Source organism: Dermacentor variabilis, chromosome 5 (genome assembly GCF_050947875.1).
Source record: "Dermacentor variabilis isolate Ectoservices chromosome 5, ASM5094787v1, whole genome shotgun sequence".
Taxonomy (NCBI): domain Eukaryota; kingdom Metazoa; phylum Arthropoda; class Arachnida; order Ixodida; family Ixodidae; genus Dermacentor; species Dermacentor variabilis.
The window spans coordinates 160,057,385-160,085,269 of record NC_134572.1 but is presented as its reverse complement, the minus strand read 5'-3'; the positions used below and the strand labels follow the sequence as shown (position 1 = coordinate 160,085,269).

General features: G+C 44.5%; 1 protein-coding gene and 2 non-coding genes across 3 annotated transcripts; 2 read left to right on the top strand and 1 right to left on the bottom strand.

Moving 5' to 3' along the window:
• Positions 1–1,983: 1,983 nt before the first annotated feature.
• Positions 1,984–15,577, bottom strand: LOC142583281 (huntingtin-interacting protein K). The gene is made up of 3 exons (XM_075693686.1): positions 15,279–15,577; positions 8,590–8,697; positions 1,984–2,115 (listed from the first exon to the last, which is right to left on the bottom strand). The coding sequence occupies exons 1-3, from the start codon at positions 15,423–15,425 to the stop codon at positions 2,020–2,022; spliced, it is 351 nt and encodes a 116-aa protein (XP_075549801.1). The 5' UTR covers positions 15,426–15,577; the 3' UTR covers positions 1,984–2,019.
• Positions 15,578–16,538: 961 nt separating this feature from the next.
• Positions 16,539–16,610, top strand: TRNAT-UGU (transfer RNA threonine (anticodon UGU)). Its single transcript has one exon. It is a non-coding gene; the product is annotated as a tRNA-Thr (tRNA).
• A 4,795-nt stretch (positions 16,611–21,405) lies between these two features.
• On the top strand, positions 21,406–21,477 carry TRNAT-UGU (transfer RNA threonine (anticodon UGU)). Its single transcript has one exon. It is a non-coding gene; the product is annotated as a tRNA-Thr (tRNA).
• The last annotated feature ends 6,408 nt before the right edge of the window (positions 21,478–27,885 follow it).

The window sequence follows — 27,885 nt, the reverse complement described above, 5'->3', positions numbered from 1 at the left end:
TGCTAAGTTCAGTCTCTGGGTCCTTTAGAATAAAAGGCAGTCTATTTTTACTGATAAAAATTAATTAGGCCTGTGCAAACGTTATTGAAATCCATGATGCCACAGCAAGGTAGTGCAGGAACTTCAACATGGTATCACCACTCATGTTTCGCTTGTGCCTTTTCTGACTTGCAAAGCTTCTTCTCACAGTAACAGTGGCTTTTTTGGAATTATAAAAGGGCAATACACCTGAAATATTTCTTCTTAGGGGCCCTTTAAAGGAACACCAACACCACATTTTCAACTTGTCACTCTAGGAGCATATCATCATGAATGGCATTCGTGAATCTTCCACCCCACATAGGCAGCCCCATCTATCGGCGCGTCTTTCATGAGTAGTGGGAAGTTTGGCGTCCATTTTGTGGTCGCCAGGGCCCATCTTTCCTGCGTGTGCCAGTAGCCGAATGGACAGCACGGAGAGCGACGGCTAGGGCAGCGCTGGACATCGTGGTTCTTGTGGGAAGAGGACATGAGCGCTATGGAGATTCACCAGCGATTTATGGAAGTGTGTGGCAAGCAGACAGAATCCTGACGACCCTTCTACAACTGGGTGGATGGCTGGAAAATGAGCTGCATGTCAACATTGAAAGGGACCACTTCTGGACGGCCGCTAACTGTGACCGCACCCAACATCACACAGGTAGAAGGCCTCATTACGGGCTTTCGTGTGCTGCTGCACCCACCATACTCACCCGACTAGGCCCCTTCCAACTAATATCTGTTCGGAGCCTTGAAGAGACCCATGCGTGGTCAGCATTTTGCTAACACATAGGGGCTGCAAGAGGCTGTCCGGGCATATGTGCGCAGTACTTCCAAGAAGTGGTTCCACAAGGGTCTAGCAAGACTCCCTCACCAGTGGGAGAAGTGCATTGCTCTCCAGTACAATTACGTTGAGAAAGAGAGCGTTCAAACACGTATGCAACACTTGCCCATTTGCCAAAAAACAAAGCAAAATTCATTACGGTCTGCTTCTCGTAGGCTAAATGAAGTTCAAGCCCCTGTAAATGTTAAAAAGAATAGTAGTACACACCAGAGAGCCCTAAACAATTTACTACGATACTTGTTTCTACAACCTAGCTTTAGTTTCAGTTTTCAGAAGGTTAATCCATCGTGATAACCTGGCTTGTTCCAATCCTGTAATCGCTGCAGATGCCACAAACAAGACCAGCCTCAGCAAATGCACACAACACTCTTGTCCATGTCTATTTTAAGAACAAAATCATACCTAGCCTTAGTGCCATGCAACATGGTAAATTTTCCTGTGTGTCACGACATCACAACAACGTTGATGACTCCAAGTCCAGCATTGCAAAATGAGCGCACTATTACATTTAACTATCTCACAAAAGCTTTCCAACCTTCATACTTGATAAGTGTCATCCTCTTACGTTCAAGAATTGTATGGTGGAGCCTCGACAGCTTCAAAAATATACATCAGTTCTCCTTTAGCGGAGCACTTTGCTTGTATGTATTCTATTTTCTAGCTTTTGGAACAAATTAGGTGTACACATTGTTTGTGGCCAGCGCTAGACCATAATAGCCATAGAAGGAACTGTGGTACTACTTGTCATGTGAGTAAAATAAGTCTGTCTCACCACCAACATGTTGAAATTCCAGGGAGTTTGGAGAAGTTGTGCCAGGAGGTATTATTATTCCTTCTACATCTCTTGGTGCAGCATCATCACTGATAGTGCATACTTCTGATCCTTCTAACCATACTTCAAGTAAACAAAGCACACCACAAGATATTGCCTGTGCAAAACTAGAAGCTTGAACGTGATAGCATTTCAGCTAGTGAAGCCACAAACATGTCGGCCTGAATGATGCAACATTTGGTATTAGTATCCTTGCTACTGCATCGGTGCAGCCAGGAAGTTCTACACGGCTGCCCATACCAACAAAGAAAGCAACTCGAGAACGCAAGGAAGACAAAGGCAAACCAAGTTAAAATGGCACACAACGTTTAATCACACACGAAGCTTAGTTTGTCAGTTCTATCAGGGCCTCAACCACATTTCCTTGGTGCTCCCGCAGTTTGAGTTCTGCCACTGATCGAGGAATCTCCATTTCTTGCATCTGAAAGAAGCAAAGGATGCGCATGTGTGTTTGCTGACCACCTGTTCTTTTATGTATAATATGAAATGCTATGCCTACTGCATATAGCATAAACAGGTGCACCAGGCACAAATGACTCTTGCTGAAAAATCAATGGCCCTTGCCTGCTTTTCCTCCCCCAACAGTCTAAACGTCTCTTGCTTATCTCCACATTAAACCAAAGTGCTTCTGGAAGGTGTGTGTTAACTATGGGTCTCATTGGGTGAATACATTCGCATTCCATTAGGATGTGCTGAGTGGTCCCAAGATTTTTGCTGCAGCATACACATACCTCATCTTGTTGCGAATATTTGCTTCAGTACATTTTTTTGTCCTTAGGCAACCGGCTTGAGCCTCAAATAGCAAAGCACTGCCCTTTGTGTTATGGTAACCATTTTCGGCTTCTAATGTCTTCCTTCTCATTCTTCTAAGTCTCCATGGTCTTTTTTGTTTCCGTTCCTTGCATCCAATCTGCTATCTCTGTTTCTCTCACTTTCTTTCTTATGACCCCTAGTTGTCTATCTGCGCTTTCAGTTACACTGTACTTGGTTGCCAACTTTCTTGACCTCTTCCTCCATTCTTTGTCCACGCATTTCAGGTAGGGATACTTGTGCATTTTAGCCGCCTGTTTATTCTGATCAGCGTTCCCGAGTTTTTCTTCAAAATTAATTTCACTCTGCGGTTCTGACTTCAAAAGAGGCCCAACCCATGCCACTCTGCACTGCCTGATTTGTGGCTTTACTGTGGCCTCCCAAAGCCAGCCAGCCTACCTATCTTTGGTTAACTTCTGACCCCAACAAGATATCAGATTCGAAGCACAGAATGGCGTTTACAAACGTTGGTGCTGGCACCATTAATCCTATCCAGATTCCATGCCCCACTTCACACGTATTGTGGCCCCAAGGTGCTCTATATGATTCATTATTGCTGCATTCCGCTTCCCCTTTATTTTCAGATTATCTTGGTCAGTGCTCGAGTAAATCTTTCCTTTGTTTATGCATACGCTAAGGTACTTATATTGCTTGACAACGGGTATGACTTGCTGCTGAATTGACGTACACCATGTAAATATGCGTCTCCTCATTGAAGATCACAATTCCATATTTGTCTATGCTAAACTGGAGGCATAGATTTGTCACTGCATTGCCACAAATATTCGCGAGTGTATGTAAATCTCTTGCGTAGCCCGCTAGTAGCACTATGTCAACCGCATACATACATCAGTCCGGGGACCTTCTGTTAAACGCATGCAGAATAAATCAAATCCTAATTCACAGTTTTCCAGTCGTCTTTCTATGCCTTTAAAGAGACCCTGAAACGATTTTGACGATTTTGTACAAATTTACTGAGTCGTAAGGGTAGGTCCTTCTGATCATTAAGTGATGCATGTAAGTGCTCTGCATAAAGCACATAATTTATGAGATGGTTTTAGAAATCTACAATGTTACGAATTGCAGCAGTGCCGCTCCTCTGAGTTTTTAGCCACCCCACCCCAATCGACGTGTGTTGACCATCTGACATCAGCAGGGCCACATAGCCATTTGGCTACCCAGGTCATGTCATCGACAATTTTTCCAACTTTATGATGAACAACAAATGTTGTTTGTAATAGTTAGGGTGTTGGTTAATTTCTCTCTATGAAAAGATGCAACAGAAAGAGAATACACTAAAACTATTTTTCACTACACTCAAGCATTTCTGGCACACAGCAAGTGTCGTCTGCTTGTGTGCTCCGTGTTGACACAAGCTGTGAGGTCGATGTTGGTTTCAATCTTTCTTTTCACAAGCACCATGATTTGCCCTTGTTGCATTGTGCACTGGAAACAGCGATTGACGATATGTCAAGCTGCAACATTGTGTCCCTCTGCAAGGCAGCCAACGAGCAGAGTGGCTGCAGCACATTGGACTGTCGGTATCCGATCGGCACCAGGATCTACATGTGCTTGCGGCTGTCACTTCACACCAAAAGATTACTACTACAATAGAATTTAGCGTGTTCGGTTTTCGGGTAAACACAAGAGCAAGTGCTCTGTGCATTTAAGAGACGAGCGGGGGCGCAAACGTGAACTGCCTAAGGTCCCTCTATAACAAGATAGTGACATCTGCCGCGCGCACCACCTAGGAAGTTCCTGTAGCAGACGGCACCCAAGCTAAACCGCGGCGCCGTGGTATTCGTGAGGTGAAAAAATATCTGCACACGCGCTGAAATCAAACACTACTGGTGCCTGAATGTGGTGAAAAACGAAAGGAGGGCCCGAACTGCTAAATCTAGTCCTTTAATTTCAAATGAGCGCTGAAAGAAAAACGCTCAAGAGAGCGGAATGAGTGCTTGATCACCTCGCGATTTCGCATGTTTACCTCTTGTTCGTTTGCGCTCAATCACCGCGCGAGCCTTGGTGATTGCTTGCGCTTAATCCTGTTTGCTCTGTGAATTCTTTTGCTCGTAAGTGTGCTGCGTACACACAGTGGTTACTTTGAACGAAGAATTCGTGTAAAGAAAAAAGGCTGACAGTGGCCTGGACCGAAAAGTTTCGACACAACGCCACTGAAACGGGCGACCCTCACGGCAACTAAACAACATCCTGTATGTGTGTGGAAACGAGTGCGCCAACAGTCTTCTTGCCGCTGAGTGTGTTTGTCGTGTAGCGATTGCACGACAACTGTTTTGTTTTGTGGTTCAGTGCTACGAGCCAGTGCAACTGTCGTGACATTCTAAAGCAGCGGTATGGATCGTGTCAGCGAGTCTCCTCGATCGTGTTCGGGCTGCCAGCGTGATCTAATGTCGCGGCACAACGACATCGAGCATAGTGTATGCGCGTGTGTGAATGCAGTTGACTGTTCTCGTGAACCGTGCGACGTCGCCACGTAAACTTGAAAAATGACACGCATTGTTGTGTTTATTCCTTTTTGCCTCCGTGCACCGCTAAAGCCCCGTAAGAATTAGGGCGCCCTTACAAGAAACGCACGCGGATTGGCCTAGCTATTACTGCACTGTGTTTTGCTGGCGATCCGTGTATCGCTTCTGGCGTTTTTCTTATGCTAATTTGCAGTTGTGTGTTTTTCATCAGTAAAACGGCACCGCCGATTAGCGAAACTTCTTCGAGTGTAAGGGAAACTTGGAAGGAACGAGCTCGCAGCTGTATGTAATGTGCTTTGATAAATTGCATTATGCTATTACACTTTATTATTTGATGGCCAGTAGCAGTGGCTATGCAGTATTTGTTTTTAAAAGCAGAGTAATGCCGGCACTTAGGAACATATTTATTCACATATGCAATGCACAAAAAACGATTAGGATATGCACAGTTGGAAATGACTTTTTGGGCATATTGTAAAGCGCAGTTAACAACGCGCGCAAACACAGGAAAGTGTGAAAGTAGAATTCGCTGCTGAAATTTATTTTTTATCGCACATAACGCAATGCGGATATTTGTCAGCGAGTTAATGCGTTTCTGCCCCACTATTTACTTGCATGCTAGGTCATACTGCATCTGCTAAGTCAACGGGCTCATAATGCACTAAAATCAATAATCTCCACAAACTTCGGCCGTCAACATTCATGCGCACGTGTATGCACACGTATATACTTTCTCTCGCACCTTCGTATCGCTCTACGTTACTTTCCTCGCATAGTCGTGCAGTTACCGATGGTTCTGTCTTTCCGTCCGATTCTATGCGACCACATTTATCTTCTGGTTAGGTTTTGTTTGCCGCACGGAATGCAAAGTAACTTCTTGCCGTCCTCCATCTGATCTCGGCACTCACCCGCACAGCAACAAGACATTTTGGTCCTTTGCATCCTAGGTCATACTGAGCTATTCAGAGGGCTCATAACGAACTAAAATAAGTAATATCCACAAACTTCGGCCATCAACATTCATGTGCGCGAGTGAAATACTATCACATCTCGACGCATGCACGTGTATACTTTCTATCGCACCTTTGTATCGTTCTGTGTTTCTTGCATCGCATAACCGCGCAGTTACCAGCAGTTCAAAGTCCTTCCGTCCAATTCTGTGCAAGCATACTTTTCTTCTGGTTAGGTTCTGGTTGCCGTGCGGGATGCAAAATAACTTCTTGCCATTGTTCGTCCGGTTCTGGCACCCAACCGCAAAGCGACAAGGCCATTCGGCCCTCTCGGAATTAAATTATCGCAGCAATGTGCATAGCACAACAGGCAAAACACGCGCACTTCGCCCGGCACGCAGGAACTTTCATGGCGGCAAAGGGGCGGAGCAAGGTCACATGTCACCGATCAGCCTATTGCTGGCGCCGTCGGCTGGATCAAAGCCTGTCTGTACTTTGGAATTATTGAGGGACTTTAGAACTGCCTGCACAGTACACCCACCTGGTGGTACAGAGCTCAACCAAACACAAAGTTAACATAGCAGTAACCAAGTGTATTCTACTTTGCTGCTAGTCTAAATTTTTGGCATGTAATCATGAACACGTTGTCTTTTTAAATGTTTCAAATGTCTTATACTTCTTCACAGCAATATCAGCTCTGTATTTGGCTGATTAAGCTCTGCACCACTAGGTAGCCGGACCATGCAGGCCATTCAGGCTGCTCACTTACATCTGTGCTAAAGCTCCTTCAACAAAGCAGTTGTAGTATGGAGGGGCTCTAGTTTACGCCTCCGCCAATCCGTCAAAATGTCCAGCTCGCCTGTGGTTAGTGAAATAGCGGACACACCTGGCGCTGCGACAAAATGCTCGCAACACACGCTTCTTGAATAGCTCTCACTGGGGACTGACCGCCAAGAGGCTAGCAGAGAGGTTGGAGAGGCTTAGTGTGCTGGCTCCAAGACAATCGGTAGTAGACGACAGGATGTCACATCGTGACGCAGAGCTAGTGGAGGCGGAGCTCAGCCCTGATCACTCAGCGAATGAGTTGAAGAGAAATATCATGGCTAGGCAGGACGGTAACTTGCAACTGTCCGTAGCTCTCTTAATATGAGACCCTTCACTTAAATTGTCACACAAATGTTTTACTGTAGCTCTACATCTACAAAATGCATCTACAAAATTTGTCCGAACTGTTTCAGAGACCCTTTTAAGGGGACATAAACCACCCATTGTGCTTGGTGAAAAAACATAGTATGCAGATAGCATATGCTGCAGTGAACACGTCGGTAAAATTTTGCAGTCATGTGCGGTGTGTGGATCTCGCAAGCGAGCACAAAGTCACCTTTCTCTCAACCACTCTCTTTTCAGCAGAAGTCTGCTCGTCACTCTTTTCTGGATGCTTTATTTCATAATATAGCAGACTCCCCTAAGTGGCTGCTATTGGCCGATAGCTGACACCAATCAAGAAGGGTGTTTGGACTTCTTCCTACTATTAGTGTGCACATTTATTGAATCAGTTTAATAAACAGGCTGAAGTAAGTGACAATTTGCCTTTGAATTTCGATAATAATTACGTAATTCCGGAAGAAGCCAACTATCATCTGCTACCACTTGGCCAGGACCGTCCATGCAGGAATTAAACTTCGTCCACCCTGCTTATCGTAGCCGTAGCTGTTGGGTCTCGCTTAGTTTTGAACCCTCAACTAGCCTCGAACCATGCTAAATTCAAGGTCAAACCACATGTACACAAGCCAGCGCACGCTCGCCCCTGGCCGCTCGTGCCTAGACACCTTTGCAGACTTTATATCGAGCTATTGATAGCGCTTTAAAACGCGCAAGCTGCATGTGGCTACTATGTGTCGTTCAAGCTGGGGCAGGACAGTCGGTTCGCACAATGCGTCACAGCCAGACAGGAGCATATGAGCACGGGTGAGCACTCAAGCCTTGTCGTGAAGAAAGAAAATAGTGCACATATGCACTGTAGTTGCATGTAGCTGCGGTCTGCTACGTAGCGTAGATACCGCGGCTGCCGCGGGTGACGCAACAAGTCCGCTTTTGGCACATCGTAGGCTCCAAAATTGGAAATAGTGGAGTCTATGTGAACATCTAAAGTCAAAGCATTGTGACCACAACCTGCTCTTTGGACCAAAGTTTTTAATTAGTTGTACTGGGTTTTGACCAGGTCCTGCGGCCATGTTTTTAGGGACATTTTCTTCTGCATTTTTCTAATAAAAATATTCTATGTTGAATTTTGATTTCTCAGGCTTCTCTGTTGCTTGCAGATCTGTTTGAATGACAGTGACATATAACATGCTAGACAACAATGATAGCTCTAAAAAGTACAGATAGAGCCACCGCTTCGTTACAGTAAAATAAGCATTTTTTTCTTTTGCGTGGCATCGCTGCATACAGCACTTTTAATTTATTGTCGATGAAATAGAGATGCAAGGCACATAAGTATGGTATTAAAATGCAGCACCACAAGACACCGCCTGTCTGCAAAATTTGAGCATGAACAAGTCAGTAGTTTAGGCAGAACAGTCGTATATATCTGGCATACCTCTTTATGCAAGATTCAGTACATGCCCATTTTAAGGCTTGTGTACTCACAATTAACTCCACGTCTTCCTTCTTGATGACCACCTTGGAGAGCTCCTTTTGTCGTGCTGCCTTTTCTGCTGTTTCTTTTGAGTGCCGATCGCCAATCATGGACATAGCCTTCAGTCAAAAGCAAGGAATACGTCGTATTAGGCAAGCAGTTTTCACTTCCTTACAATGCTCTTTTTAATGATATTCTTGTGTTTCCTTGTGAAACACCAATTTGTGTTGTGTTTAAGTAAACAACTTTGATCACAGGATCATGGTCACTAGGCACCAGGCAAAAGACATAAGATGGCCCTAAGGCCTCATTTTAGAGAAAAACAGTGCAACTGCAGAATGAAACACATTGCCAGACACCAGGTAGTGCTAACTTCCAAACACAGCACTTTTCCAGCCTACTTTGCTGACTTCCTTAAATGCAGATTATTTGTTTGGCAAGAAAATGTGCCATATGCATATTCATTACTCCTACAAACCATTAACGTTCCTCATGCTTACAGAATCACTGCAATGGTTAAATTTCAGAGCTTTGTAGTCTGTCATATATTTAAGTCCTTGTACTACTCTCAACAGGTCACACTAAGCCAATGACAGCCTGCTGTCACGTGGCTTCATTTGAATATTTCGATATATCTGTTAATTCGCTGATATCATTTTGAATTAAACAAAGCCAGCAAAGAATGATTAACAATATTAAGTACCTTCTCCCCCCAAGAAACAAAGAAAGCAAGTGGGCTATTTCTCAGGCAATGATACGCAGAATCAGAAAGTCCTTGACCCAATTTATTTATATTCTTTTTAGCCAAATTACGGCTGTAAATGCAAAGTAAACATATATATAGGGGCCGAGGTTAGGTCCACTGCAACAATGAGCGAGTCGGCAAGTCAAAGACGTGAGAACCGTTTGGGCCGATAGCAGGAGCCAAAGAAGCTCTCTTCTTATTCTTCCCTTTTTCTTCTTATCTCGCAGTTCACAACACGAGGCACAAGAAACATGCTCCGGAGCATACGCCATGTATAAAAGGTGGCCGAGGAAGATGACGATGGCGGCTAGAGGGCTCCCCCCCCCCCCCCCCCCCCTTTAGGAGAAGAGCAGCGGTGCAGCCGTGCCCAAGAAACATCCTTTTATGCCGGGTGATGGGTAGATCCGTCATTTCAGTGGTTGTAAAGTCATTGAAAGCTGATAATGATGGCAAAGTCAGTAGGTCGGCTGGTTTGACTTTGTCTATCACCACGACTTCTTCGTGTCCGTTGAGGTCAACGGTAACAGTTTTTTCTGTTCGTTTGGGTACCTTGAAGGGGCCATCATAGGGAGGCATACAAAAACATGGCTCACTGCAGGAATGTCTTTGCTGACAAAAACATTACTTAAGGATGAAAGTCTACTAGGGTCAAGGACGCAAGTGTGAAAGCAGGAAGCAGAGCTGCTGAACATAGCTTTCTGGGTCGGGCGTGGCAACCGCAGCTGGTGCGAACAATTCACTGGGCAAATGCAATGTTGTGCCATAGACCAGCTTCGCAGCTTTGTGCAGCTGAGGATCCTTGAAAGAGAAGTGCATGCCTAGCATGATGAGAGGAAGGCCTCCAGCCCAAGAGCGAGCGAGCCTGACGGGCCATCAAGGCGGCTTTAAGTTGATGGTAAAGGCATTCCACCATTCAGCTTGCCAATAGGCAATACATGGTAGTATGAATATGGTAAACTCCAAGCAAGCACATGAGTTTGCAGAAAACATCACATTCAAACTGTTGGCAGCAATTGGTCGTAACAACGCTGGGGCATCTGAAGCGCAAGACCCAGCCACTGACAAACGCAGAAGCTGCTGTAAGTGCCGTTATATCAGTGAGAGGAAATGCTTCAGGCCAGCGGGTATAATGGTGTACACAATTGAGTATGAAGGAAGCACCTCGGAATGGTGGCAGTGGCCCAATGATGTCGATGTGAATGTGATATAACAGGGTGTCAGGTGGATGAAAGGAGCGAATTGGCAACTTGGTGTGTCGTGCCATCTTGGAGTGTTGACAGTGAAGGCATTCGCGAGCCCAGCGGTGCACATCGAGTATACACTCGGTCACACAAAGCAGGAAGTAATTAGATGCTGGGTAGCATGAACTCTGGGATTACTTGCGCTGTGTAGCTTGTCAAACACTTGATGGCGGAGTCGGAATGGAACGAATCAGCGTGTTCCACCTCTTGACATGTCGCAAGTGATAGTGCCTGAAGAAAACAGAAGGGGCACGTCGGACAGCATTAAAGACGTAGCAGAGGACCGGAGGTCCCGAAGCTCGATGTCTTGGCAGCTTGGAAGGAATCTTCAGCGTCGGACATCCAGGACAGTAGAGTGGGAGGAGCTTTAGTGGTCTTGAGGAGCTCAGTCAGTGGTACAATTATTCTGGTGATGTTAGGAAGAAAATGGCAGTGGAAATTGAGCAGCCCAAGGAACTCCCGATGCTTTCACAGTGACACTGGGCAAGGGAACTGATGCAAGGCTTGAATTTTCTTTTTCAACAGTCTTATTCCTTCGGAAGACATGCAATGTCCAAGGAACTCAATGTCATGGACACCAAAGACACACTTTGTAGGATTGATGAGAAGGCTGTGTTCCTGGAGCCAAGAAAATTGTTGCTATGCTGTTCACGGGAAATACTAGCCACCAGGAGGTCATTGAGGTATGAAAATACGAAGGGGAGTATCCAGGTGTTATTACTGATAAACCTCTGGAATGTTTGAGCAGCGTTTCTCAGCCCCAACAGCATGCCGACGTACTCGAAAAGTCTGAATAATATGGCAATAGCAGTCTTTGGGATGTACACTGGCTCAACAGGGATTTGATGGTAGGCCTTCACTAAATCTATCTTGCTGAATATTACCCTTCCAGCTAGGTTGGCTGTGAAGTCATACATGTGAGGGAGTGGATAGTGATCAGAGATGATTTGCGTTGACTGCACGGTAGTTGCTGCACAGGCGCCAAACTCCTGGGCCATGCTTTGGTACTATGTCGAGAGCTGAAGGCCAACTGCTTGACAACAGATGGATGATTCCCAGTTGCAGCATGTGGTCGAACTCTCTCCTTACAATGGTAAGGTGGTCACCAGTGAGGTGTCCGGGTCGGTAGGAAATGGAGCCTGTGGTAACAACATGATGCATGTGACATACTGGCAGCTCAAGATTGGAAGGTTTCGTGATGGCTGGGAAGTCTGAGAGAATTGAGGCAAATGCAGATGACGGTGTTCAAGTGCTTTAAGTCATAGGCACAAGGATGCCTAGTATAGACATGCTAGTCGTGTCCACGAGGCAACGAGTGCACAGGTCAACACTAAGGGTGAAGCAGGTCAGAAAATCCACACCCAATATAGACATATGTAGATGTGTAGCAATGAACACCCCTTGGAAGGTGCGTCAGAGACCCAAGTCGATGGTAAGAGAGCACTGGCCATACATGTGGTTAGAAGAGCTGTTGGCTGCTTGAAGTTATGCAGCTTTTTAGCACGCTGTCAGTCTAGTCGTGCGACAAGACCGACGCTGACCGATGCCCCAGTGTCCACGAGAAATCTTGTCCGGCAATCCTGTCAGTGACGGAGAACAGGCGGCTTGTCATACGGCAAGAGTCACCGGCCACGATCAGCGACTCTGTGGCATGTTTCCCTGCCAGATGAAGGGGAATGACACTGATGTGTACTGGCACTGAATCTGTTATGATACCAGCAATATGTGCCATGATGAGGGCATAGTGGGAGCTGCACCAAAAAGGGAATCTAGAATGCCAATCACGGTTCCACTGAGGCCAGTGGGGCGATGACTGTAGTACAGTAACAGTCTCAGCAAGTTCGAAAATCATCTGCTCAAGGCGAGACTGCCGATCTTTAAGATGCAGCAGCGGAACAGTTGTTGCCACAGCACCTCTTGCTGAATAACCAGCGACGCAGTCAGTCAGCTCTGCAAGGTTGTCGAGAGACATTTCTTCTGCTGCGGTAGCCAAGCTGACCCCGAGATGCTGTGGCAGGTGCTGAAGAAACAGTTCACGCAGCAATGGACTGTTTGCGTCCAGCTTACAGTCACTGAGGAGCTGCCGCATATTATGTAGAAGTTCTCCCAGTCGCCGGTTTCTGAGCTGCTTTTTGTTAAGAAGCTGCTGAAGACACCTTGCGTACAGACATGGGCTTGCATTGCAGCACCGTCGCATTTAAGTGGTCATAGGAGGTGATGTCGAGGTCCTTCCACCACATCTTGGAACTCCTTGACCACCTCTGTAGGGAGTGCCAAGAAAGCGTGGAAGAACCTCACGCTGCGAGGTAATGCGCCAAAGGTCAAAAGGCCTTCACCTCAGTAAACCAGGCTGCAGGATATTGTGGCCAAAAACAGTAGGTGAATCTGCAACATGGCGAAGCCCACTGCGCTAGTCGTCAGTCTCTCATTCATGGCCTCATCCATGGCGTCATGCTCACCATACAATCATGTCCAGGTCACCGCGTTACAAAGACTGAGGTTAGATCCACTACAACAATGAGTGAGCCAGCAAGCAAAAGAACTGAGAACTGTACAGACCAATAGCAGGAGCAGAAGCTCTCTTTTATTCTTTTTTTTGCTTCTAATCTCGCAGCTCATAGCACGAGGGCACAAGACACACGCCCCGAAGTACGCACCATGTATAAAAGACAGCCGAGGAAGATGACGACGGCTGCTAGCATATCCATTCCCAGCAGTGGACCTTCCTTGGTCCTTTCAGCCCAGCCTTATCTCCCTGTAGCTTGAAACTGGAGGTTACGCTTCACTAATGCCTGCATTAAAAGATGCCTGCCACGAGAGTCGAGATGTTGGTTCCAGCCTCTCTCCTCTTTCCTCCTTTCCAACAGAATGGGCTGCGAGCGCTAGTTGCAGCAGCTGCTCAAAACCATAGAGCTTCCTACTATATACTAGTGGGAACTCTGGTGCTACAGTCGCAAAAAGTTTAGGCAAATCCATGTACTTCCCATAGTTTCCATGCTGGTACAACTACTACCATTGCAGTTCCCGTAGACACTAGAGCCATATTTCCCTTTAGTAATTATTGTGTAAAACTCTATGCTCCAAACTTGAATAATGTTCCCTTGCCCCTGAGATTATAGCGCCGCCTGTTGTGATCCTGGAGGAAGGGCCTGCGACCTCTCGTCAAGAAATTGGTCAAGCACACGCCAGCATCGGAAATGTCACTTCCTCTTCAGCACGAAGCAGGGTCGGCAGTGAGCGCTGTCTCTCCGTGACTAGCCTGAACTACGGGAACCTCCGCTCAGATGGGAAAATGAACAATGTGGCAGGCATCTAGTAAAGGAGGCATTGGTTTCGCATGTCCACGGCGTACAAGCAACGAAGTGTGATTCATTTTCTATGGAAGCAAGGGACGAATGCCAATCGAAATCCACAGGGAAATGCAGCTCACGTATGGGGAAAGGTGCCTCACTTTGAGAAGTGTGAGGTGGTGGTGTTGTGAGTTCACAGAAGGCCATGAAGAGTTGCATGACAATGAGTGTTCGGGAAGGCTGCGTGCACCGCTCACAGATGATGCAGGGGCACATACAGTATAGTGCTACAATGGGACAAATGCCTGAACCAGTGTGGGGACTATGGAAAAATAGCGTAAGGTACGCAGAATAGTAATGAAATTTGTAATTACCTGTATGCACACCCGTGAGCAAAAGTATACGGACGATAACGCTGATTTTTTCCTCTACCTGTGGAAGCAACTTGAAACTGAGGACTGCAGTCCAAACTTGGCATTGTGAACTTTCCAGTGTACTCGTCAATTTCAGTTTATGTATGTTAATTACACAGAACTTCAGTTTTTTCGACAACCCTGTGGTCCGTATACTTTTTTTCTCACAGGTGTACCCTATTATGGCTAATAAAAGATTGGAGCAAAATCTCTGATTCGCCCGCGTAGACTCGCATCTAAAGTGCAGTCCGGCACTACCTTCAGCAATCTGTCCATATGAGCACTGCTTTCAAACTGGCATCTACATATGTTATTTACGTTTACCCACCTAATAAAGGGCAAAACGCGTCTATGCTCAATGTAAAAGGGCACGCAAATATTTATTATCTTTTCGCGTCACCACCATACACTCACATCAGAAATTAATCCCAAGAAGCAGTGAGAAAACATAAAAAGTGAGAAAACAAATCATTACCGCAGGGCGTGCCTTGCTTAGTACAATGCCAGTGCTGTCAATATTTTCTGGGTAGACATTCTACCTAGGCAGTAGTACTCTTTGGTAACTGCATTGTAGCAGGAGGAACAAACCAAGTTGGATAGCTCTGAGGCCGAATTCACAATGCTTTTTCGTTCGTATATGCTCTTTGCAGCTGGCTGGCCGCTTTCGCTGATGTGTCCAGCATCAAAATTAGCTGCAACAATTCTGGCTTCTTTTGGTGAATACGGGTGCTCTTTTTATATACGTAATTCCGCTGACACAACTATGCGCGAACAGCACACATGCCGATGGATCACAGGTTATACTAGTGACGCTTTCAGCACGGAAAATTGCACTCGGTTTCAATTCGAGAGGGAAAACATCGCCCAAGGCAACCAGTTTGCTTACTTGACTGTGCTGCGGTAGAAGAGATTGCATTGGTAAGGATATAGTGTACTAGTAAAGATACTCTTGTCGATACTAGCACGTAGTATATGTCCCCAGAACTAAACAAAATGAAGAGGCGTACTTACACACATAATGTCCTGAGATCGAATTTCTTTGTCTTCGGCATAGTCCGTTACTTTCTCTAGGTCGGCGGCTCCGCTATCGTGCTTCGCGACTTTCTTCTGTGGCTTTTGCTGCTCGTCGCCCCCCGCGTCTTCTGTGTCGTCTGACATGTCTCCTCACTTTAGTGAAAGTCCCGAAGCAGTCAGTCGATTTAACGGTAAATATGACGGCAGCGACGGTTGAAATGATCGTGAACGGCTCAACGACGGTTGCGGCACGCGTTTCACTCGTGCACGCCTCTAGGCTGCCATGTTGATATCTCGGAACCCCTACCGGTGTCAAAGAGAACAAACCGAAAATTGAAAATGCCTGGGTTTCGATTTCGAAGTGTTCAAAGCATTGACATTCGAACTGCTTCAAAACTCGTTCTGTCCCAGTATGAGCTGTTGCATTTCACTTGCTGCGAGCAAGCTTCGAAAGAAAAGGAATTAGAAACGCTTATTGTGCTTATGCTTACGGAAGCGCAAATAGACCATCGTAATGGTAAAATTATAAAAGATAAATTTTGCCAGCAAGCGAGCGTTGGGAAACGATTCTAATCACGGTGATTCTTACTATAGTGAAACGTTATCACTCTGTTTGATCTAGATTTTTTTTATCTTGATTAGGTCGAAAAGCAACGGCATTCATTACTACTTGATTAAAACTAAAACCACGACTGTAGATATCGTTTCTACATTTCAACATAAGGTTTCATGCTGTGTATGTGAGAACCAAAGTGGATTGGCAGCTGTATAAACGTGCATCCGGTGCCTGAAACGCTGCTAAGACAAAGTTTGCAGCGCAGTGTTGTCACAGTTGTTTCTGGTTGTTTGCTTGCAGTTTGTTCCGTATGTTACCTGCGCACGTTCATGATCATAACGTGCGCCACTCGTGCCAGGAGTTGACACATTTACCTAGTATCTCAAATAGACTTCATGGAGCGTAGAGAGGTGAGAAGATGTTGCGATATGTTAGGAAATAGCTATTTTGCTAAAATCGGTAATCCGCCGACCCGAGTCGAGCAGGCGAGCTTTCAGCGAACGTGAGTACGCGACATGGATATACATGTAGTGATAGTTATATGATCAAATAACGCTGCCCTACCGTTGTGGTAACGTAGTTTGGTTACCAGCTAGAACGCGCGGGCGAATTTAAAGCGCAATAATAAAAAACTCGTAAAAAACGCTCACGTATGTTGGCACTCACGAATAACTTAGCTGTCTAGCAAGCGTGTTCGCATAGCCGCTATAGCTCAGTGGCAGAGCGCTGGTCTTGTAAACCAGCGGTCGTGAGTTCGATCCTCACTGGCGGCTGCTTTTTTTTTATTTCGCTTTTCTTGTCTTTTGTTTGATATTGATTCAAAACTCAATTTTAATTTCACAATCGTCACTATATGTTTAAAAATAAACACATTCTCAACATGGCCTTCCGAAAACTTTATGCGAAATCGAACGAGAAGGTGCGCCGCTATCGAGTTCGGACTTGCTGAACGAAACGTCTTTTTGTTTGTTTGTTTGTTTGTTTGTTTGTTACAACAAATATTCGTTCCTATCTGCTGACTGAGTGAAATCGTATGGCCTTTAGGCTATACGATTTTTAAGTACGCTGCGCTCTGCACTCTATTGCTCCGTCGTGTGTTTCACCTCTGTTGTGTCGCTGTTTTACCACGTAAAGGAAATATAGCACAAAGTAGATTAGCCAGACTCTTATTCCAGGCATTCGTTCTGGGAATTACCACGTAAAGGAAATATAGCACAAAGTAGATTAGCCAGACTCTTATTCCAGGCATTCGTTCTGGGAAATGTTTAATTTCGCGAGAATATGTGACCGAACATGATCGGAACATCATCGCTGCGTTCCGAGGCAGCGGATCGAGATAATCGGCTTTTTCTTCGATCCTGCTGTCCATAAACTTTTGCGGTTCACTGTGCGTACAGTGGACCACAATAGTATACGGGACACGGGTTTGAATACGAGCATGCAGTTCCGTTTTTCTGAGGCATGTCGCTTCTAATTTAATGGATCACTACGGAGGTCGCAGAAAGTAACAGATCCAAACTTCGAATCCGAAGCCGTGTGTCCCGGCTGCGCGAGAATAAAGCTTTTCTTTTTTCCTACAAACATTGTGTCCCGTAAACTTCTGTGGTCGATCGCAAATGTGCATGTGTACGATTTAAATAAGCTAATAGCAGAATGCATGCAATTAGACCGCAGTTAGCAATACAGGCCATTGTTCATGCATAGCGCATAGTCTTCGAGTGGGTTTGTTTCGCTCAAGGCGGGGGGAGATCGAGGAGCTTGGCGTTGATGATCAGACGTACAATACCTGGAGACGAGTGAGAAGGAAATGAAATAATTTAGTGCATATCCTAACATAATGCAGGAAATTTAAATGTACCGCCTATCGATCGGGTCCCAAAGATTACCGAACCAATTGAAAAGCTTAAACGATTCGAAAACACAGTGTTCACACAGTATAGCCTTATGTAATGTGAAGGATTAAAATAATATGCACTTCATTCAGTTCAAGAGTAAAGAACTGGAATATGTAGAAACAAACATGCTCGAATTACGAGACGTGTGGTTATACAGATTATATATAATTTGCGGGCTCATTCAATAAATAAACACAAAACATAGAAAACTCCCCATCACTAATCTGCCAGCACTTAATGCCTAGACTAAATCTGCATGTCTGGAAACCTCGTTGATCACCAGGCGAGGAAAAAGGGTCTGGGTAGCCACGTGAGGTCTTTTGTTTAAATTTTGATAATATTCATTACATATCCATGCACAAAAACATTTACAGTAACCTTTAACTCATACTTAATTGATACAGGTATAGGTACAGCAACGAAATGAACATACACAACCGCTGCATGTCGCCGAGTCACAACGAAAACGTTTTAACTGCAGGTACATCGAACTGTACAGTAGCACTGTAACTGCTTGAGGTACACAGGATTAGCATGTCGAATGGAAGGGATGCATATGCCTCAAGCTGGCTAATGCCTTTCGACAAGGGGAAACTTGTCTTCGTGAGGATGCGTACGCAATCATCTTCAAACGTCCTGTGGACGTCCGAATATCCGGTTTTGATGTACGATGGACGTTTTTTCTTTTTTTTTTTTAGGGGGGGGGGATGTTTTTTTTTTTTTTGCGTCGGACGATCCCACGGACATCAGTAGTACATCATTGGGACTTCCGGGGATATCCGATATCCGTTGTAGGATGTCCTTTGAACGTTCGCTGGATATCTGTGGTCGAATGGGAAGTCCCCTTGTCGTTCGAAACGTTGGTCCCAGCGTCTGAGACATCCATGGCTCCGCCGATGCCCACCGCTAACTAAAAAAATTCTTTGAAGACAGAGGAAAGGCGAAGGATATATACTTTGATGTTGTTTGGTTTAGATGTTCGCACAAAGCTACAGAATATTCTGAGCAGCTATACCGACTTCGTGCGTTGCGTGAAATATGTATACCTCAAAGTTTTTTTTTCTTCTTTTTTTTTTACTACACAAATATACGCAAAGGCTATGAGTAAGCTGTAAAATAGGAGTTCCAAACTACGGAGGCGATCGACGTCCGCTATGAGAAAAAACTGTCTGGGTGCGTACGCAACCACTTGGACATCGCCGAGCGTTGCTATATATATATATATATATATATATATATATATATATATATATATATATATATATATATATATATATATATATATATATATATATACTCTTCCGTTTAACACGGCGGCATGGAGGCCCGCTTCGATTGGAATTCCGTCGTTCTATAGCTGCTGTTTTTGGGACAGGAATAAACTGTAAAATTGGGTTTCTATTCTAAGTTAACATCTCACATGCAGGGCCGTAACTAGTGGGGTGGGGAGTGTTAGCGGGTTTCTGATCCCCAAAAACTCTTTTCGTGCTTTCACTCTTTTCGGGTGATACCGAAATATTTACACGCCTTCACAGCGACCGCAAGTTGCCAAACTTTTTCATACACTGTAATTTTCTTGATATTACTTTCCTCTTCTTCCTTTCCTCATGCCTCCACATTTACAAGACCGCCTGAGCGTTCCCTCTCCCTCTCACCCGCCATTGCACAGCCTTGCAAATCACCCTCCCGTTCCTTCGCGTCTAATATTTTTTTTTTTTTCGTCTTTCACCCCGTAGCCGCTCATTTATTGGTACCCGATGCTTTCCCTGCCCATTGCAGCTCGAGAAGTTCTCTCCATGAACGAACCGTGCTTGTCGACTTCGAGTCCGTGTGAAAAAAAGCGCGGACACAAAATGCCATACCGACACATGTCACTTCTTCACGTTACGTTGCCGGGCCCACCACAGAAGAAAAAACAAACAGAGAAAACAAGCCCAACTAAACATTGAGGGATAGCGGCGATTGTGGCGAGAGGGAGGTATTTCAAGGAATTCCACGCGGCAGCAAACACACGCCTTCAAAGAATAGTTGCTTGCATGGTGCCGGGGATGCGCGGGTGTAAAGAACACAGTGTAGGATTCAGGGGTCGTGGCCTCGGAGTCTGGCGTCACACAGAGGGTCGCTCTCCAGCCTATGCCACCGGTGTGTCTCGTGACAGGTATAGCTGGCCTATACTACCGGGGCATCACACGAAGGCTGAACGGACTCACGCCGTAGTCCGAGCCTTCTTGACGAAGGTTGCTTCTTTATAGTGATGGTTACGAGGTCGAGAGGATGGAGAAACGGAAACACGGGGTTTATATTTAATTTACATCGGAGAGGCCAACTTATTTGCATAGAAATGTCACACTCTTACTGGCCGGAGCACGGACGGAGCCCAGTACGTCGTAGCGCGCGCAGAAACTATATGTCAGCTTTACTACATCGGTCTCGGAGAGCACGTACTGCATCTTTTCTGGGAGAGCGCACCAGAGGAGACGAAGAAAGTCCGCTTAAGTCCACCTTCCCTAGATCCCAAGGGCCAGAGAAACCTGCGGGCACACCATCCTCGGAGTGGTCGTAGTCGCACCCTCGCCTTGAGGGCGCGCGCAATCATTCCGGCAGCTTTGTTAATAATTGTGGGATTATACGTGCCTATAAACAGCGACCTGATTATGAGGCGGCCGCACGACTGGCCGCTCGAGGCACCTTGCGTGTATTCGCGCGGGCTTCTTGATCACGCTCGGAAAAACACTTTTATGTGACACGCATTGAGCAACAGAAAGCGGTGTATGGGAAGTTTTTCAGGTTGCTCTACAATTTTCTCATTGACACTTTTCATCTAATTATAATATTTTAGAGGATGATTAATTAATTAAAACTAATTATGCGCTCAGGCGGAACGCAAAACATAATCTGAGTGTCTATCCAAGCGATATCAAACAATATTACCTTGGCTGTGTCCAGCTACGTGGCGTTTGCACATTTTAAAATTTTGAAATGACAGCCGTTCTACACATCAGCCACTCAACCCCCCCCCTTCCCCTCCCTCCCCCAATATTATTTCTGGAGACGGCACTGAATGCATGTATGAGCTACAGATAGATGTCCATACACTGTACAACTATAGAGGTTAGAAGCTTTCTAACCTCTGTAGTAGAACTAATAGCTGTGCTATGTTTCAGTGCTTCGAAGGCTGGCCACGAACGCCCAGTTGTCGCGAAGAAAGTTTAGATTAATGTCTACCAAAATCGTACTGTATGCGTGTCCCCTGCTTACACAATAATTATTGCTTAGAAGCAACACGTAGCACGAGAGCCAGAACTGACTCTCATACGTACTACGCGGCATCTTACGGCGCCGCACGAAATCGCGGTTGTTTAACTACGCGTTAATACAGCGTTCGTCTGCTTTTGCCAACGAAGCTAAACAACGGCCGCAAATGCCACGCAGCCGTCCGTGCGCATTTTACAGAGATGACGCGTGCGTCACAACTCTGACATATTAGTGCGATAAGGATAGCGGGAATAGCGGGTGCGTTCATTTTTTTTTTAAACATACGTAGGACATTAGGCAATATAATAACAAGACCTTGGTGGCGCAACCCGCCGCCTCGTTCCGAAAGAAACGTTCATAACATCCCTCCATTCATCCATCCAAAATGACGTCGCTCGTAAGGCGCACCGTCACCGTCGCCGCTATAGCTCAGTGGCAGAGCGCTGGTCTTGTAAACCAGCGGTCGTGAGTTCGATCCTCACTGGCGGCTGTTGTTCTTTTTTTTTTTTATATGACTCGGTACGCGGTATGAAACGAACATCATCTCTGAGCGGGAGCGGCGTGCTACAGAGGGGCAAACGTGGTAGAACCGACGTGCAACAGTAGCAGAACACGCGTCCGCCGCTCAGGGTCGTCGCCTCCGAGATGGCGAGGCGGAAGGTACGTTGGCGCAGTCTCGGAGGCCACGGTAGGACATCGCACACGTGATGCGGAAGTTGGGGGTTTAGGTTGAGTGGTATTAATAGGATGTTAATATATATGGGTCATTCCACGCCAACTGTCCCCACCTTGGTGCTCGACCATGAGCGATTTCTTTGAAAAAAATTCAGGACTGACTATTTAAAACAAGAAGTCTCTGTGACACATTTTTGCGAAAAGACAATTTTCAGCACCGCTAGGAACATGTGAAGTTCTTTAGAAAGCTCGAAACTATGAGTCGTAAAACGCGTTGTCAAAAAATTTTCTCTCCTTAAATTAGGCGAGCACACGATTTTCTCTTGAGAATGAAGATACGCTTTTCACTTAAAAAAGGTTTTATCGATCTTCACCTTGCCGTGAGTTTTTTTTATACGGCACTAAATATGCAAAATTTGGTGCATATTCCGAATTCTTTTTGCAGAAAGATAACTTTTACCGAAAGGTTATATTTCATAGTAACTAATTGCCCGCAAGTTTTACTGTAAGGGAAAATAATTTGGGACAAATATAACGTGATATGGGCCTGTACAGCTGGCGACAAAGTTGCAAAAAAAAGTTAGCTTTAGCTTATGTTTAGTCGTAAATTTAGCATTGAGGTGGTCGGGTAAAATACGCTAAATAGTGTGTTTATCAGAAGCATCCATTGTCTTCAAACTGATAAACTTTTATCAAATTACTTCCTTTAAGCAAGAAAAACATTTTTGCATTTGTCTTATACCGGTCTCGGCGCTGGCACGTGTTTCCCCTTCGTAGGAAAGCGTCGAAGCGGTAAGTAGAACTTGCGCGGACGCAGAACTTCCTGACTCGATGGAGGAACATCTAGACAAGATAATCAGCTCCTCAAGTGTTTATGTGAGTGCTTTATTAGAAATTATTAGCCTAGCCAATAAAAAAACGCGAGCCCCAATAGAGCGCATTTAACCGGATGTCGCCGTGCACCGACGGCCTGCATATCGTCATCACGCGGCATTGGAAGGTTACACGAGTGAGTACAGAGTGCAGTTACGTACACTAAGATTTAGGAATGGGCGAGTGAATGAACAAGTGTCATTTACTTATACATTGAATGCCATAATAACGTTTAACACCTGGGTTCAGAAAGGTACTCTTAGACAAGAGCACGTCTTCATTGGCAGAACATCTTGAAGGGGCAGCGCGAAAAACCGACGACAGAAGGCAGGAACACACAGGACAGCGCTGAACTCACAACTAACTTTATTCGAAGGCATACATACACTTAAGTACACAACCCATAGCCACGTGCTCTCCCATCCATGGCGTCATATCAGTGCGCAGGCACAAAAAAAAAAAAAAAACACGCGAAACCATTTAATCTAATACTACGTTATGGAGCTGCTTAAAAATTCAAATTCACTATCATGCAAATTTATCGATGGCATGCTTACACAGCACGACCCTTTTTTTCTGATATAGAAGGCCTCAATAATCTCCCTCGTAGTCTGATTTTTGTGCGTGAAAAGTATTGTGGTGTCTTTATATATTGGAGTGCACCCATGCTCAGAGCAATGCCGCGCGACATGCGAGTAGGCATTACCCGTTAGTGAGCGCCTATGTTCAGACAATCTAATATTGAGGCAACGACCTGTTTGACCGATATATACGTGACCGCAGGAAAATGGAAGTTCGTACACAACTCCCATTCTACAGCGCACAAACGGGGACAAATGCTTAACAGTACAGCCTTTCCCAGCATGAGTGGAGGCAGCCTGGGCCAATTTCCTATCGATCTTACCACAAATTTTGATCAACTTGTTAGGGGCAGAAAAAACAACCTTTATATCAAATCTGCCTGCTACATTCCTGAGATTATGGGATAGTTTATGCACATATGGAATTACAACCAGTTTTTTCTTCTTGTCAGCAGGCTCTGGATTGTTTATTCTTGAGGGTGCTCCTAATTTCACACGTTTAACCAGTTTCTGTACTGTCATGCGGATAGCATCCTCTCGAAAACCTGCCGCTCTCAAACGCTCCAGTTGTGTTAAGAAACTCTTAGACGTCTTGTGAAAACACGATTTCGAAAGTGCGGAAAATAAAACCGAAAACGCAATGCCGTTTTTTACAACCTTGGAATGTGCAGAGTGAAAATTTAAAATTGGTTTTTCTGACCTTGGGCAATACATCCAGCACACATGAGTATCAGTTAAGTTGAGCCTCGTATCTAAAAATTGCAATTCGTTCTTATCCGGCACTTCATGTGTGAAAACTAGTCCTGAGCCACATTTGTGGAATATTTGAAGTACATTATGAATCATTTGTTGGAGATTAGTACTCTTCACAAAGATGAGAAAATCATCAACATATCTTAACACTTTCAATGTTCGGTCATCTAGGTTACTTTCTATATTTCTGTCTACGCTACCTAGGAAAATGTTGGTTAGTACCGGTGCAACCTTGGAGCCAATGCAAATGCCAGATTTTTGTCGGTATAAATTTCCTTTCCATTCAACAACGGTTGAAGCTAAATAAGAAGAGAGAATCTCGAGAAAACTGCTGACAGATACACCACAGCTGCTAGAAAATTTAAGCTCGTCATTGTCCTCGGTGATACAAAGTTTAACGCTTATCATTAGTTCGTCATGTGGAATGTTATAGTACAGGTCTTGAACATCGATGCTGAAAATATTACAATTACCAGGATTAGATTGAATGAGGAAGTTGATAAGATCATCCGAGTTTTTTACCACAAAAGGATCTCTGATCACCAATGATTGCAAATGCCTTTGTAAGTATCCCGAGACCACCCGCTGCCAAGTATCCTTTTCCGTGACTATTGCTCGAAATGGAATGTCCGGTTTGTGGGTCTTTGCTGCGAAGAATATGTCCAAATTAAGATTTTTAGCCTTTTTTACAGATGAAGCTAGTTGCTCTAGGTTGTGGTTGTGCAGCAGCGACAGTGCGCGCTCCTTAACTTCAGCGGGCTTCAGATCTATTGCTCTGAAATTGTTTTCTATTGCATCTCGCGCTTTTTTGCAGAAAATATTCTCTGGCACTACAACAAAAAAGCCTTCCTTATCAGAGGTCAGAATATGAAGGTTTCTACTCACAGCATAATCTACACAATTGTTTACAGTCTTATTTTTCGAGCGCCTCGCTCCTGATCGTCCCAGCGCTTCCACACACTCTGCTATGAAGCGTGGTCTTTCTTCGTCGGTCCCCCGGTGGGTGACTGTCCTAGCCATAGTGACCTTCTCCGCCGGGGTGAAGCTTGGCTCGAGGGCGAATTTCGGGCCGAGACCAAGGGTTCTTCTGTGCTCTTCTGGTAGACTCTCATCGCCAAGTACCAACACTTTTGCTTCGGGCATCTTCTTCTTCTGTGGTTTTGGAAGGGTAGGCCAAGCGCTGTTCCGGTTTCGGAACAATGGTTTCGCGTGTTTTTTTTTTTTTTTTTTGTGCCTGCGCACTGATATGACGCCATGGATGGGAGAGCACGTGGCTATGGGTTGTGTACTTAAGTGTATGTATGCCTTCGAATAAAGTTAGTTGTGAGTTCAGCGCTGTCCTGTGTGTTCCTGCCTTCTGTCGTCGGTTTTTCGCGCTGCCCCTTCAAGATGTTCAACCAGTACCAACTCGCCCAAATGTCGATCCTTCTTCATTGGCAGGCATTTGGTCAGTCGCCACTCGAGATAGCAGTTTAAGCGACAGTAAGGACACTGTCACGGTGATGCTACTAATTACAGAGTCCAGCAATACATCTAATTGGGCTAGTTGTGCATCCGTTCATACTAAGAGGTGGGCCATCCACAAATACGGTATGCAAATGCGTGTAGTGTACTCTTCCTACTCTGCGTTTTCTGTTCGTGCACTGCACCCCTTCTCGTAATATGAATTAATCACGAATGACTGCGCGAGTAATTAAATGTGCAATTACACGTAATTATATATTCTTATATATATATATATATATATATATATATATATATATATATATATATATATATATATATATATATATATATATATATATATATATATATATATATATATATATATATATATATATATATATATATAGACTAGTGTACAGAATGAAACAAAAGTTCCATCTGTTTTCGTAACAAAATAGGCGCTTGTTGATGCAGTACTTTCTGAAAAAATAAACCCTACAACAAATACCATAGCGGCCACAGTGCAGAAAATTCAGACAGAGATGCCAATAAGCCTGGTCCCTAAAAGAAAGCATGATTATTTGAAAATTACCTTTTGACTATATGTTTTCAGGCTTCTACTTTTCTCATTGGTCCACTGCTGTGTCAGTCATAGTTACTATTATTTAGCGTAACTATGTGATCAATACGCAACATACTTCACTAATTTCCGTTTAATAACGCCATTTTATGCAACTCCATTAACATGATGCTTTCATTTATTTAAAATGCCATTAGTGTACTCATAAAAACAAGAACAAGCAATCGATTTAAAGTACGTATTCTGTGTCTCGTCGCTTTTGGCCTTTAGTCCATTCCGGAATTTATAGGCTGGTTTCACGAAGTAATACATACGCGTATGCTAAAAAAAATGAAACGTCAACGCTCGACATAGACCAGTCCAAACAATTACCAGTTGTTTAGGTGCTATTAAACGAAAATCATCGCAACGCTATGAAGTTCCCTCGAAGACCAGAGATTAAGCATAAATTCATGTGCTCAACAGTGTAGATCTCACCGAAATAAAAAAACATATCTTCCTTTGCGTCTTCATGGCATAGTGTGGAAGGACGAGTAGACGCTTCCATGACAAAAGAAGGGGGTCTTTATCAAAAGTGTGACAAGTACAGGTAATGTCATGAATAGAGCTTCTCCAATGGCACAACTGCTACATACTGCCGACTGCAGAGCCGCCTTTCCTCAATGTGCAATCCATACTGAGGATATCCAGCACACGTATGCAAAATTTCACAGCCTACCTTTGGAATGATCCAAGAAGATTTGCTAGGACGTCTGCTTACTAGGGCATCGTAGAGTTTCGTTTGCTACGTGTTTTTTGCAGAAGAAACATGCATGGTCTCTAAAACACGACCGTGTTGGCTTATATTTCCTACATATTTTCCGTAATAAAGCAACAGATTCTTTTCTTATTCACAAAGTTTTCGCCCATCTCTAAATCTTAGTGTACGTAACTGCACTCTGTAATCACCGGCGTATCTTTCCGATGGCGCGTGACGACGCTATGCAGGCCATCGGTGTACGGCGACATCCGGTTAAATGCGCTCTATTGGGGCTCGCGTTCTTTATTGGCTAGGCTAATAATTTCTAATCAAGCACTCAAATAAACACTTGAGGAGCTGATTATCTTGTCTAGATGTTCCCCCATCGACTCAGGAAGTTGTACTTACCGCTACGGCGCTTTCCTACGAAGGGGAAACACGCGCCAGCGCGGAAACCGGTATCAGACAAATGCAATTTTTTTTTTGCTTAAAACAAAAAGTACTTTGATAAATGTTTCTCAGTTTTGTAGACAATGGACGTTTCTAATAAATACGCTATTTAGCGTATTTTTGCCCGACCACCTCAAGGTTAAATTTACGACTAAACATAGGCTAAAACTAACTTTCTTGCAACTTTGTCGCCAGCTGTACAGGCCATATCACGTTATATTCGTCCCAAATTATTTTTCACTTACAGTACAACTTGCTGCCAATTTGTTACTATGAAATATCACCTTTCGGTAAAAGTTATCTTTATTCGAAAAAATCCCAATATGCACCAAATTTGCATATTTAGTGCCCTATAAAAAAAGCTGACGGGAACGTAAAGATCGATAAAATATTTTTTTAAGTGAAAAGCCTATCTTCATTCTCAAGGGAAAATCGTATGGTCGCCTAAATTAAGAAGAGAACATTTTTTGACAATGCGTTTTACGATTCATAGTTTCGAGCTTTCTAAAAAACTTCACATGTTCCTAGCGGTGCTGAAAATATTTTTTTTTCGCAAGAATGTTTTACAGGAACACTTCTTGCTTTAAATAGATTGTCCTCGATTATTTTGAAAGATATCGCTGATGGTCGAGCGCCAAGGTTGGGACAGTTGGCGTGGAATGACATATATACATTAATGAGTAGTCCGAGTTAACTTCTGTGAACTCTACTATTACGAAATTTAAGGAATAAATTAAAGATGCTTAAAGGGGCCCTGAACCACTTTTTATCGAAATGGAGAAAGACATTCGAAGTGAAAAT

Bases quoted from the DNA above. Each gene is read 5' to 3' on its own strand.
- LOC142583281 (XM_075693686.1), bottom strand. From the start codon at position 15,425: ATGTCAGACGACACAGAAGACGCGGGGGGCGACGAGCAGCAAAAGCCA. The intron at 8,698-15,278 runs GTAAGTACGCCT...TTTTGACTGAAG, and splicing joins GATCTCAGGACATTATGTGT to GCTATGTCCATGATTGGCGA. The intron at 2,116-8,589 runs GTGAGTACACAA...TGCTTCTTTCAG, and splicing joins AGGAAGACGTGGAGTTAATT to ATGCAAGAAATGGAGATTCC.